Source organism: Nycticebus coucang, chromosome 14 (assembly GCF_027406575.1).
Source record: "Nycticebus coucang isolate mNycCou1 chromosome 14, mNycCou1.pri, whole genome shotgun sequence".
Taxonomy (NCBI): domain Eukaryota; kingdom Metazoa; phylum Chordata; class Mammalia; order Primates; family Lorisidae; genus Nycticebus; species Nycticebus coucang.
Window position 1 is genome coordinate 65,340,638 of NC_069793.1, and position 14,296 is coordinate 65,354,933.

Below are 14,296 nucleotides of genomic sequence, written 5' to 3' on the forward strand. Positions count from 1 at the left end.
AGACCAAGATTTAAAGAACCTTCATAAGAGCATCTGAGGGCAGGCTACAATTATTGCCAAGGACAGGAAAGCCTTGTGGAGATCTAGCCTCAAAAATGTTGCCCTGACATTAGGACTAGGTTTAGAGAGGTGGAGAGGCAGGGGGTGGGCAACTTCATGCTTCACCTGGGCAGTAATGCCCTAATACCACTGATTTGAGGAACTGTCTCCCTGGAGCAGCGATGACACCTCTGCTCTGGGCTACTATGCACCACATCCGTTTGGCAGCCTCACTGACAGCTCTGCTGAGTGCGTTGCTCCCCCACCCCGTTAGCTGAATCAACCGCAGGGTCAATGTTTTGAATCTCAAGCAACCAGCAACGCTGTATGTCCTCCTAGCATCAATGCCACCCCTAAAACAGCCACTGTTCTGCTGTCCTATTGCTGGAAATCTCAGGGGACACTCAACTAAAAAAAAAAAAAAAAAATGCCCTAAAGTGAGTGATCTGAGACAATGGGCAGGCAGTGAGGACAGTGTAGACAAACAAAAACTCAAATGTAAAATATTTATTTCTGTCTGTGGCCTGCCTTTTTCTCAACCTCACTTTGGAAGAACTATTCACCAGGGGCAACACAGACTGACTTGTCCAAGTACCTAACAGCAGATACGTGACAATGCCCTAATACAGATGCATAATACTTCCCTGTTCTGAAGTTCAACCACCCAACCATATAACATCCACAGGAGGCACTGATAATGATTCCATTTTACAAGCACAGCCATCAAGGCACAGAGAAGGCCCACTATTTGTCCTGGATCATACAGTAAATTGAGGAGCCAGTCTCAGAGACAGGATTGCATTTCACACATAGGAGGGGGAGAAAGCAGTATTCAGAGTAGTATTTAGGGACTTGTGAGGCTGAAAAAAACAGTAAAACTGTTTTCTAGTTCTGAGGCAGGGATTGGAAGGGTAAGTCTGCAGGAAGTAGAAGAGGAACAAATCCACATTCCATGTAGTTCTGTTAATTATTTTATTGAAACCTGTTCTCCTCCACTTGTCTGAGGCTCCACAGGCCAAAGTACTTTCAGGAGAATACCAGTTCAAATGCCCTACCCACCTCCAATTAGGTTGTGAAATCAACCCTCTATTTCTTTCCCCAAGACTTCTGAAGTGACATAAATTATAGAGTTGCCAGAGGCACTGTGAAGGCCAGGAACTGGCAGACTGTTGCTCAAAGTTGCCCAGAGCAAGGCTACAAGGAAGTCAAAGGAGAAGAGCTCCCAGAGCAGCAGGACAGCCCATGCTTACCTTCTAGAGAATGGATTCCCTGTTCCTTGGCAGTCTTGTAAACACTGCTGAAATCATCCCCAAGGTTTGGGTCAGCCCCAGCAGCCAGCAAGATCTGTACTACACTGAAAAAAATCAGAAAGAAGTGTCAAAAGCAGGAAAGGCCCAGGCGGTAGACTCAGATCTAAAGGCATGTTTGAGATTGGATCTGAATCTGCTCATTTGCGTGATATAGTGGAAAGAACATGAACTCTGGGAGTGTAAAAGATAAGAGTAGGAAAGCAAGTTCTGAAATTTATCAGCTGAGAGGTTGGGGACAAGTTACTTAACATCCTTGGAAGGCCCAGACTCCACAACTATAAATAAAAACTGTTTATCCAACAATTACTTATCAAATCCCTCCCACGTTGTAGTCATTGTTCTAGGTGCTGAGGTCTGTGCTTTCACAGAACTATGACCAGTCTTCTGGGAATGACAATTAAGCATAAAGGTACAGCAAAATGTGTAAAGTTATGAAGGGAGAAGTGCCATATGTAGCAGGAGAACAAGGGAGGAAATCAAGGAAGGCCTTCTACTCCTTAATATTTTGAAAAAAACAAACAAAAAAGTAAAGCAAATACATAACAACATGAATAAATGCATTTAAAGTTAAAACAGGGTGATGATACAGGACTTTCCAGTACTTGCTGCCTTACAGTAACATCAATTTCAATAACTAGTCACATGTGAAAATACTGATGAGAGATTACAGCACCTGGGCATAGCACAGAAAGGACATACCAAAGAAAATAGGAAGGGCAGTCTCAATTACCCATATCACCTCCCCCAACTCCAGGCAATACAGCATGGAAAGGATACCTTCTGTGTGGAAGAAGGAAAAAAGAAATGAGGACTGCACTTTGCCTCTGACCCCAAAACCTGGTCCACCCCAGTAAAACTCAGTGCTGGGTAGGGCCCCCTAGACTGAGCTTCTAAGCCTGCCCTGCTGCCAGGCTGGATCCCACATACCCAGGTTGCATGTCTGCCTGGCAGACTTGGTCTCTGGGTCTGTCCCATGGCCAGGGTAACCTTAGCAGCCCCAGTTTCCAAACTGCTCCAGTACCAGGCAAGCCCCAGTGGTCACAAGCTCTAGGCCAGCCATAGCAACAAACCAGTCCCCCCGACTCAGGCTCCAGACCTGCCTTGTAGATTCAATATTCACACCTAGTCCATAGCCAGGCCGCCTCCACAGCTTAGTTATTATTAGGCTTGCACCAGTGGACCCCTACGTGCCCCCCACTCCACCGACCAGGTTCCAGACCAGACTGGAGCCAAGTTGATCCACAAGGTCCAGAGCTTCAGGCCTACAAGTATCCCAGCCTCAGGCACCAGGCTATCACCTGCAGACATAGGCTCCAGACCTGTCTGGTCCTAGGTCAGATCCTGTCCTCCAACAGACCTATGTATGGTCTGGGCCCATCCCAGTAGACTCAGCGCTGGGCTGGCCCCATGAACCCAGGCTCCAGGATGGCCTTTGTGGACTCAGGTTCCAGGCCAAGTCCCATAGCCCAGGACCCAGGCCAATCCTCACAGACCTGCCTACCCAACCCAATACTGCACACCCAGGCTCCAGACTGTTCTCTACAGACCAAGCTCTAGGCTGGTCAACAGATACCGAATTTGGGACCCCATGGACCAAGACTCAGGACTATCCCTATATATTTAGGTTCTAGACTAGTCCCTGAAAACCCAGGTCCCAGGCCCAGCCTCCACAAACTGAGGCTCCCAGTCTACCCCAGGACTAGACCAGTCCCTATGAACTCAGGCCAAAGGCCCAGGCAGCACAGGGTCAGCCACTGTGCATTCAGGCTTCAGACTGGCCCCCACAGATACAGGCTCCAGGTTCACCCCTGTGATCCCAATCAACTGTCCAACCCAGAGAATACAGACTCAATCTCACAGACCCAGGTACCAGACCCACCCACCTGCTCACCCGGGCAAATCTGCCCGACGGCTCCTGCTGCAAGCGCACTCATAAACCACACAAGACAGCTTTCCCAGAATCTCTGGACATGCTGATTGGTGAAGGCGTTTTCCCAGGCAGAGCCAGTCTGCAATGACTAGAATAAATCCCTATATCTTCAAATGCCCACACACCAATGGATAGCCACAAGGATCAAGACAATCAGGGAACTCTGACCTATCGAAGAACAAAATAAAGGATCAGTAAAAAACCCTAAAGATCCACATGACAAAGTCTCAAAGCTACAGATGCTGGGGTGGTTATGGAGAGACAGGAACACTTTTACACTGCCAGTGGGACTGCAAACTAATACAACCTTTTGGGAAGGAAGTATGGTGAATCCTCAAAGAACTCAAATTAGGCCTCCAATTTGATCCTGCAATCCCATTACTAGGCATCCAGAAGAAAAAAAATCCTTTTATCATAAGGACATTTGCACTAGGCTGTTTATCACAGCTCAATTTACAATCACCAAAATGTGGAAACAATTTAAATGACCACTGATCCAGGAATGAATTAATAAGCTGTTGTATATGTATACCATGGAATACTATTCAGCTACTAAAAAAGATGGAGACTTTACATCTTTTGTATTAACCTGGATTGGAGTGGAACACATTCTTCTTAGTAAAGCATCACAAGAATGGAGAAGCAAGAATCCAATGTACTCAATTCTAACATGAAGGCAGTAGATGATCTAATACAAAGTATGAGGGAGTGGGAGGCACCTATGGCCCAGTGGATAGGGCGCTGGCCGCATATACTAAGGGTGGCATGTTTGAACCCGGCACTGGCCAAACTGCAACAACAACAAAAAAATAGCCAGGTGTTCTGGCGGGCACCTGTAGTCCCAGCTACTGGAGAGGCTGAGGCAAGAGAATTGCCTAAACCCAGGAATTGGAGATGTGACCTGTGATGCCACGGCACTCTACCAAGGGTGATAAAGTGAGACTCTGTCTCTAAAAAAAAAAAGGTATGAGGGAATGGTGAGAGGGGAGGAGAGTGGGGGTTGGGGGGGGTACAGCTCCTGGGGGCAGGAACAATTATAAGAGGGACTTTATCTAACAAATGCAATCAGTGTAACCTAATTCTTTGTACCCTCAATGAATCCCAAACAATTAAAAAAAAAAAACCCTAAAGAAATGGATATTCATGATCTGCCTGACAAATAATTCAAAATAATTATTTTATGAAAGATCAAAGAATAATGAATGATTCAATGAAATCAGAAAACAACAAATTTAATAGAGATTAAAATTATAAAAAAAGAGTAATTTGAGAGCTGAAAACTATAATGAATCAAATGAAAAATGCAATAGAGAGCATTAACAGCAGAAATGATCAAAAAGTGGATCAAATACATGCACCAAAGATAGGTTATTTGAAGGCATGGGCATGGTGGCTCATGCCTATAATCCTAACATGTTGGAAAGCTGAAGTGGGAGGATCGCTTGAGGGCAGGAGTTTAAAACCAGCCTGGGCAACACAGTGAGACTGCGTCTCTACAAAAATTAAAAAAAAAACAAACAAAAAACTAGCCAGGCATGGTGGTGCACACCTGCTACTTAAGAGGCTGAGGTGGGAGGATTGCTTATGCCTAGGAGTTTGAGGTTACCATAGTAGTGCCACTGTACTCCAGCCTGGGGAACAGAGAGAGACTCAAAAAAAAAAAAAAAAAAGTGCATTTGAAAATATATATAGTCAGAAGGAGCGAAAAGAATCAATGATGTATGGGACAACATCGAAGGAGCAAATATTTGAGTAATTAAAGTTCAAGATGCAGAAAAGAGACAAAGGGGGAGATAGCTTAAGGAAATAATAGGCTTATGTCTATAATGGTGGTATGTAAATTGAGTGTATCTTTAGCATAAGGTTAAAAGACAAGACTGTTAGAAATAATAATAGCTATAATGATTTGTTAAGGAATAAACAACATAGAAAGATGTAAACTTGACATCAAAACTACAGATTGTGTTTGTGAAGGATGTGAAAGAAAAATGTAGCATTTTTGTAAGCAAAGTTGAGTTGTTCTCAACTTAGCATGTTATAACTCTGAGATGTTTTATGTAAGCCTTATGGTAACCATAAAACAAAAATCTACAGTGGATATATATATAAAATATAAAAAGTAATCTGCTAGTAATTGGCTCACACATGTAATCCTAGCACTTTAGGAGGCTGAGGTGGGAGGATCTCTTGAGACTAGGAGTTTAAAACTAGCTTTGGAAACGTAGTGAGACCCCAATCACTACAAAAAAAAAAATTAGTTGGGTGCAGTGGCTCGCAAGTTCAAGACCACCTGAGCAAAAGCAAGACCCTGCTGCTCTACTAAAAATATAAAAACTGAAGCTTGAGGCTGAGTTGGAGGTTGCTGTGACCTATGAAGCCACAGCACTCAACCCAGGGTGACAGCTTGAGACTGTCTCAAAAAAAAAAAAAAAAAATCAGCTGGGCATGGCGCCATACATATGTAGTTCTAGGTACTAGGGAGGCTGAAGCAGGAGGATTACTTGAGCCCAGGAAGAGTTTGATGCTACAATGAGCTACGATCATGCCAATGCACTCCACCCCAGGTGGCACGGTAAGACCTCATCTCAAAAAGAAAACCAAGGGCGCTGCCTGTGGCTCAAAGGAGTAGGGCACCAGCCCCATATGCCAGAGGTGGTGGGTTCAAACCCAGCCCTGGCCAAAAACTGCAAAAAAAAAAAAAAAAAAGGGAAAACAAAAGGTAAGGAATCAAAGCCTATCACTAAAAACAAATAAATCATTAGAAAGGAATTTCCTCATCAGAAAGGAAGACAGCAAGAGTACAAAACAATCAGAAGTTATTAACAAAATGCCAGCAGTTAATCCTTTAGGAATAATTAGCTTGAATATTAATGGATTAAATCATCCAATCAAAAGATGAAGAGTAGTTGAATAGATTAAAAAAAAAACAACTAAGACCTGGCGGTGCCTGTGGCTCAGTGAGTAGGGCGCCGGCCCCATATGCCAAGGGTGGTGGGTTCAAACCCAGCCCCAGCCAAACTGCAACAAAAAAATAGCCGGGCGTTGTGGCAGGCGCCTGTAGTCCCAGCTGCTTGGGAGGCTGAGGCAAGAGAATCGCGTAAGCCTAAGAGTTAGAGGTTGCTGTGAGCCGTGTGACGCCACGGCACTCTACCCAAGGGCGATACAGTGAGACTCTGTCTCTACAAAAAAAAAAAAAACAACTAAGACCCAACTATATATTACCTACAAGAGACTTACTTTACCTGTAAGCATATACACAGACTGAACATGAATGACAGAAAAAGATATTCCATGCAAATGGAAACTAAAATGAAGTAGGAGTACCTAAACTTACATACAGTAAGATAAAATAAAATAGACTTTAAGTCAAAACTTTACAAAGGGGTCATTATATAATAATGAAGAAGGACTTATCACTTAGAAAAGGAGACAAGGCAGGGCAAAAGCAGATGTTGGGTCTAGAAAAGTTTTAAAATGGATCATCTTCTAATTTTTAGAACCACTTTGTCTATATCTTCTTTTTAGAACAACAAAAAGCTGATGAGACTCCTTAAATTTCTATTTTGAGATGACCAGGGGGGCCAGTAATAAGCAGAAATGAAGAAAACATTGCAAAAATTCATCAAATTTTATGTCAAAATTGTCACACAATTTTGTCTGTCTGCTACCCTTCTCACAGCTGACTGTGAGAAGGATGGCAGATCAAGTAAACATCGACAGAGAGATAGGAAACTCTAAACTGAAAATCTTGGCCAACAACTCATGGCTCTTCCATCACAACAAGGTACCAGCTCACACGGCACTATTTTTTTTTTTTAATTTTTTTTTTTTGTTGCAGTTTGGCGGGGTTGGGTTTGAACTCACCACCCTCAGCATATGGGGCCAGCATCCTACTCACTGAGCCACAGGCACACGGCACTATTTATGAGGGAGGTTTTAGCCAGTAACAAATAACTGTATTGGAAAACCCTCGCTACTCACCTGATATGGCCCTCAATGACTTATTTCTTTACCCAAAGATAAAGGAAATATTGAAAGGAAGATATTTTGATGACACTCAAGGCATAAGGGCGATTCAATGACAGCTCTGATAGCCATTCCAGAAAAAGTTTCAAAACTGTTTTGAAGGGTGACTAGGTGTTGGTATCAGTGCATAGCTTCCCAAGAGAAGTACTTTGAAGTGACCATAGTGATATTCAGCAATGAGGTATAGCACTTTTCCTCGGATGAGTTTACAAACTTAATTGCCAGACCTCATAAAACCTACTAAGACTGAATCATGAAGACATAGAAAGTCTGAACAGGCCTATAATAAATAAAAAGATTGAACTAATAACAAAAAGTCTCTCATCAAAGAAAAGCCCAAAAACTGATGGCTTAGGGGGCGGAGACAAGATGGCTGACTGAACTAGCTTTCTGCAGAGGCTCCCATCCAGAAGGAGAGTTAAAGTACAGAAATTTAGCAAGCAACCTGTCAGATTAGAGCTGCACCAAGAGAGAAGGTTGAAGAGCCCAAATTAACTCTACTGAGGTGAGCTGCAACCCCAAGGATACAAATAAAAGGTATAAAATCCATCACCAAGCAGACGGGAGTCCCCTCCCCCATGAGCATGGCTCCAAGTATCCCATAAAAAAATGAGCAGAGTTCAAAAGTCCTCCCATTATACTCCACAGAAGAGACCCTCTAAAAACTGGACCTACTTCCCTTACTAGGGTGCTATGGCGCTCTCCTGCCAGGCATAAAACTGTGTAAAACTGTATATACTCTCTACTTGCAGGTCTGAGCTCCCAGCACTCCCCTCCACTCTCACTCTGAGGTCTGGAGGCCTGTCCCCCAGGAGTCCAGATTCTAGGGCGATTTCTTGAGGGGTGTGGACAGGGCCTGGACAGCTGCTGGTCAGTGTTGATTCTGTGGCACAGGAGTGAGGAGAGGACGGTCGGCTGAGAGGGAACCACGCCAGAGCAGCAGTGCCCCGAGGCACAGAGCAGTAGCTGTTTTTGGCAATAATAGGGCTCACCCCTGGATATTCTGGACTCACACCCCGTGTCTCTCAGGGCAACCAGAGGAGGCTGGGCATCTTCTCAGGTGGCAACCACCGGCAGAACAGATCTGGGACAGAAACACAGGCCCTGTGAGTAAAGGGTTTACCTGAGGCGTTACCAGCCTGGATGGACCGCGGGGACTAGAAAACGCACGCACAGTGCCGGCTGACTCCCAGGGCGGGGCTGACCCACTTTACTGAGCCTAAGATGCACCCAGCCCCCAGGGAATCATCAGCCTAGCAAAGGAGGGCTGACAGCTAACCATGCTGTGAATACAAACCTGCAGCACCAAAGACAGGGCCTGAGGCGCAGGTTCTGAGAACTCAACACAGCTTGTCTTCTGCAGGGGAATTTAGCCAGGACAGAAACAAATTCTGCAAAGTTGTTCTGTTCTGTCAGTAACATCAATCAGGGGCAGGGCTGGAACTGATTGAACACCCTCAGTGCCTGAGGTTGTCAGGCCTCACCTCCCACTGCTGGATAGAGGCAGAGAGCAGTGCCCTGGCTGAGAAGACATAGATTTCCTTGTGATTCAGGGAGGTGCCAACCTCTAGAGTATCTGCTTATTGGAGGCAACTGAGTCACAGCCCTGGGGGTTATCAGTGACTGGGGGTGACAGAGGTGCAAGGTGGGGAAGGAGGCATCAACCCTCCCAGACTAATCTATTTGCTGGGTGGATCCTCCTGATCTCATGGAGCACCAGAGCAAGTCATATTTGAGTTATCAGCAGACCCTGCAATCTAGTTGCCAGACACCTTTTAAACTCTCCCACCTGAGACAGGTGCTGACTGAGACAATTGATTTGGACCTTTTGAACTGAGCCGATCGCCCGAGGACTATCCAAGTGGTGCCCTGGGTGTGTGGTTGTAGCAAGATTTGACTTTCCTTTTCCAATTGTTGCCTGTGGCGGGTGGGGTGACTTAACTGCTGGTATTTCTCCACAGCTGAGACTTCAATCCAGAGTAACTGTTTCACTAGGGTCAGACAGAGAACAGCTGAAAACAAGACAGAGCCACTTAGCCCCACCACACCAAACAGGTCCCCAGTTTCTCAGGCTGTAGCACTGTATGGGTCCTTGGCAAAGCTCCAGGGGAAAAGTCAAATGGTATAAGATAATCATGGGGCGGAATCAGCGAAAAAACTCTGGTAACATGAATAACCAGAGTAGATCAACCCTCCCACCAAAGGAAAGATATGGCAGATATAACTGAACATCCCATTCATAAACAGATAGCCGAGATGTCAGAAATTGAATTCATAATTTGGATTGCACACAAGATTAATAGAATGGAGGAAAATTTGGAATTAGAAATTCAAGGAGCAATTCAAAAGTTGGAATTAGAAATTCGAGGAGAAATTCAAAAGTTGTCTCAAGAATTCAACGAATTTAAAGACAAAACCACCAAAGACTTTGACACATTGAAGCAAGAATTTGCAGTCCTCAAAGATCTGAAAAATACAGTAGAATCTCTCAGTAACAGAGTGGAGCAAGCAGAAGAAAGGATTTCTGACATTGAAGACAAAGCTTTTGAATGCTCTCAAACTCTCAAAGAGGAAGAGAAATGGAGAGCAAAAACGGATCATTCTCTCAGAGAGCTCTGGGATAATTCGAAGAAGGCTAATATCCGCCTCATTGGAATCCCTGAAAGCAATGAAGTAGCTTTGCAAGGCACAGAAGCCCTTCTCCATGAAATTATGAAAGAGAATTTTCCAGACATGCCAAGAGATTCTGAAATTCAGATAGCAGACAGTTGCAGAACCCCAGCACGACTCAACCTGAACATCCCCCAGGCACACCACAATTCACTTCACTAAAGTTAATATGAGGGAGAAAATTCTGAAAGCAGCCAGATGTAAGAAAACCATTACCTACAAATGGAAGAATATTAGAATGACTGCAGAGCTCTCTGCTGAAACTTTTCAAGCCAGAAGACAGTGGTCATCAACCTTTAATCTCCTAAAACAAAATAACTTTCAACTGCAGATCCTGTATCCAGCTAAACTGAGCTTCATTTATGATGGAGAAATTAAATACTTTAATGACATTTACATGTTGAAGAAATTTGCCATAACCAAACGAGCTCTTTGGGATATTATTCTCAGAACTATCCTCCATAATGACCAGCCAAATCCTCTACCACAAAAGTAAACTCACTCAGAAACGTTTGATCGAACTCCAACTTCCGCAGTGGTGAAAGGATTAAAAATGTCCACTGGACTTTCGAAAAACTCAATACCCCAAATTTTATCAGATTTATCAATATTCTCCATTAATGTGAACAGCTTAACCTGTCCTCTAAAGAGGCACAGGTTGGCTGTCTGGATACAAAATCTCAGGCCAGATATTTGCTGCATATAAGAATCACACCTTACCTTAAAAGATAAATATAGATTCAGGGTGAAAGGATGGTTGTCCATATTTCAGGCAAATGGTAATCAGAAAAAAGCAGGTGTGGCAATTCCATTTGGAGATACATAGGCTTTAAACCAACAAAAGTAAGGAAGGATAAGAATGGTAACTTCATATTTGTTTAAGGGTAATACTCAATATGATATTTCTTTTTTTTTTTTTTTTTGTAGAGACAGAGTCTCACTTTATGGCCCTCAGTAGAGTGCCGTGGCCTCACACAGCTCACAGCAACCTCCAACTCCTGGGCTTCAGCGATTCTCTTGCCTCAGCCTCCCAAGTAACTGGGACTACAGGCGCCCGCCACAACGCCCGGCTATTTTTTTTTTTGGTTGCAGTTAAGCCGGGGCTGGGTTTGAACCCGCCACCCTCGGTATATGGGGCCGGCGCCTTACCGACTGAGCCACAGGCGCCGCCCTCAATATGATATTTCAATTATTAATATTTATGCACCCAACCAGAATGCGCCTCAATTTATAAGAGAAACTCTAACAGACATGAGCAACTTGATTTCCTCCAGGTAAATAATAGTCAGAGATTTTAACACTCCTTTGGCAGTGTTGGATAGATCCTCCTAGAAGAAGCTGAGCAAAGAAATTTTAGATTTAAACCTAACCATCCAACATTTGGATTTAGCAGACATCTACAGAACATTTCATCCCAACAAAACTGAATATACATACTTTTCATCAGCCCATGGAACATACTCCAAAATCGATCACATCTTAGGTCACAAGTCTAACCTCAGTAAATTTAAAGGAATAGAAATTATTACTTGCATCTTCTCAGACCACCATGGAATAAAAGTTGAACTCAGTAACAACAGGAATCTGCATACTCATACAAAAACATGGAAGTTAAATAACCTTATGCTGAAGGATAGGTGGGTCAGAGATGAGATTAAGAAAGAAATTGCCAAATTTTTGGAACATAATGACAATGCAGACACGAATTATTAGAACCTCTGGGATACCGTGAAAGCAGTCTTAAGAGGGAAATTTATAGCACTGCAAGCCTTCCTCAAGAGAACGGAAAGAGAGGAAGTTAACAACTTAATGGGACATCTCTCTCAAGCAACTGGAAAAGGAAGAACATTCCAACCCAAACCCAGTAGAAGAAAAGAAATAACCAAAATTAGAGCAGAATTAAAGGAAATTGAAAACAAAAGAATTATACAACAGATCAATAAATCAAAAAGTTGGTTTTTTGAAAAGGTCAATAAAATAGATAAACCCTTGGCTAAACTAACCAGGAAAAAAAGAGTAAAATCTCTAATTTTATCAATCAGAAATGACAAAGACGAAATAACAACAGACTCTTCAGAAATTCAAAAAATCCTTAATGAATATTACAAGAAACTTTATTCTCAGAAATATGAAAATCTGAAGGAAATTGACCAATACTTGGAAGCACTTCCAAGACTTAGCCAGAATCAAGTAGAAATGTTGAAAAGGCCAATATCAAGTTCTGAAATAGCATCAACCATACAAAATCTCCCTTAAAAGAAAAGCCCGGGACCAGATGGCTTCACATCAGAATTCTACCAAACCTTTAAAAAGAACTTGTACCTATATTACTCAACCTGTTCCAAAATATAGAAAAAGAAAGAAGACTACCCAACACGTTCTATGAAGCAAACATCACCCTGATCCCTAAAACCAGGTAAAGACCCAACAAGAAAAGAAAATTATAGGCTTGGTGCCTGTGGCTCAAGCGGCTAAGGCTCTAGCCACATACACCTGAGCTGGTGGGTTCAAATCCAGCCCGGGACCGCCAAACAATGACAGCTGCCATCTCTTCGCAGATGATATGATTGTATATCTGGAAAACACCAGGGATTCAACTACAAAACTCTTAGAAGTGATCAAGGAATACAGCAGCACCTCAGGTTATAAAATCAACATTCATAAATCGGTAGCCTTTATATATACCAACAATAGTCAAGCTGAAAAAACAGTTAAGGACTCTATTCCATTCACAGTAGTGCCAAAGAAGATGAAATATTTGGGAGTTTATCTAACAAAGGATGTGAAAAAGCTCTATAAAGAAAACTATGAAACTCTAAGAAAAGAAATAGCTGAAAATGTTAACAAATGGAAAAACATACCATGCTCATGGCTGGGAAGAATCAACATTGTTAAAATGTCCATATTACCCAAAGCAAAATACAATTTTAACACGATCCCTATTAAAGCTCCACTGTCATACTTTAAAGATCTTGAAAAAATAATACTTTGTTTTATATGGAATCAGAAAAAACCTTCAATATCCAAGACATTACTCAGGAATAAAAACAAAGCAGGAAGAATCACACTACTGGACCTCAGACTATAGTATAAATTGATAATGATCAAAACAGCGTGGTACTGGCACAAAAACAGAGAGGTACATGCATGGAACAGAATAGAGAACCAAGAGATGAACCCAACTACTTACTGTTATTTGATCTTTGACAAGCCAATTAAAAACATTCAGTGGGGAAAAGATTCCCTATTTAACAAATGGTGCCTGGTGAACTGGCTGGTGACCTGTAGAAGACTGAAACTGGACCCACACCTTTCACCATTAACTAAGATAGACTCTCACTGGATTAAAGATTTAAACTTAAGACATAAAACTATAAAAGTACTAGAGGAGAGTGCTGGGAAAACTGTTGAAGAAATCAGCCTGGGAGAATATTTTTATGAGGTGGACCCCCTGGGAAATTGAAGCAGCTTCAAAAATACACTACTGGGATCTGATCAAACTAAAAAGCTTCTGCACAGCTAAGAACACAGTAAGTAAAGCAAGCAGACAGCCCTCAGAATGGAAGAAGATATTTGCAGGTTATGCCTCCAACAAAGGTTTAATAACTAGAATCCACAGAGAACTCAAACGTGTAAGTAAGAAAAGAACAAGTGATACCATCTCAGGCTGGGCAAGGGAGAAGACAGGTGCACAGCCTACAGACATATGAAAAAATGCTCATCATCCTTAATCATCAGAGAAATGCAAATCAAAACTACTTTGAGATATCATCTAACTCCAGTAAGATTAACCTATATCATAAAATCCCAAGACCAGAGATGTTGGCGTGGATGTGGAGAAAAGGGAACACTTCTACACTGCTTGGTGGGAATGCAAATTAATACATTCCTTGTGGAAAGATGTTTGGAGAACACTTAGAGATCTAAAAATAGATCTGCCATTCAATCCTATAGGTATATACCCAGAAGACCAAAAATCACATCATAACAAAGATATTTGTACCAGAATGTTTATTGCAGCCCAATTCATAATTGCTATGTCATGGAAAAAGCCCAAGTGCCCAGTGATCCACGAATGGATTAATAAATTGTGGTATACGTACACCATGGAATATTATGCAGCCTTAAAGAAAGATGGAGACTTTACCTCTTTCATGTTTACGTGGATGGAGCTGGAACATATTCTTCTTAGTAAAGTATTTCAAGAATGGAAGAAAAAGTATCCAAAGTACTCAGCCCTACTATGAAACTAATTTAACTTACTATAGCTTACTATAGTTTAACTTTAATTTAACTAACTATAGCTTTCATATGAAAGCTA

The 14,296-nt window shown here is 42.4% G+C and overlaps 1 protein-coding gene across 6 annotated transcripts in view; it reads right to left on the minus strand.

Moving 5' to 3' along the window:
- CLPB (ClpB family mitochondrial disaggregase) overlaps positions 1-14,296 on the minus strand; it is a 180,899-nt gene that overhangs the window by 102,662 nt on the left and 63,941 nt on the right. For all 6 annotated transcript variants that reach the window (XM_053562987.1, XM_053562992.1, XM_053562990.1 and 3 more), the window contains exon 4: positions 1,290-1,393. In XM_053562987.1, coding sequence (XP_053418962.1) covers positions 1,290-1,393 — 104 coding nt within the window. The remainder of the gene's footprint in view (positions 1-1,289; positions 1,394-14,296) is intronic.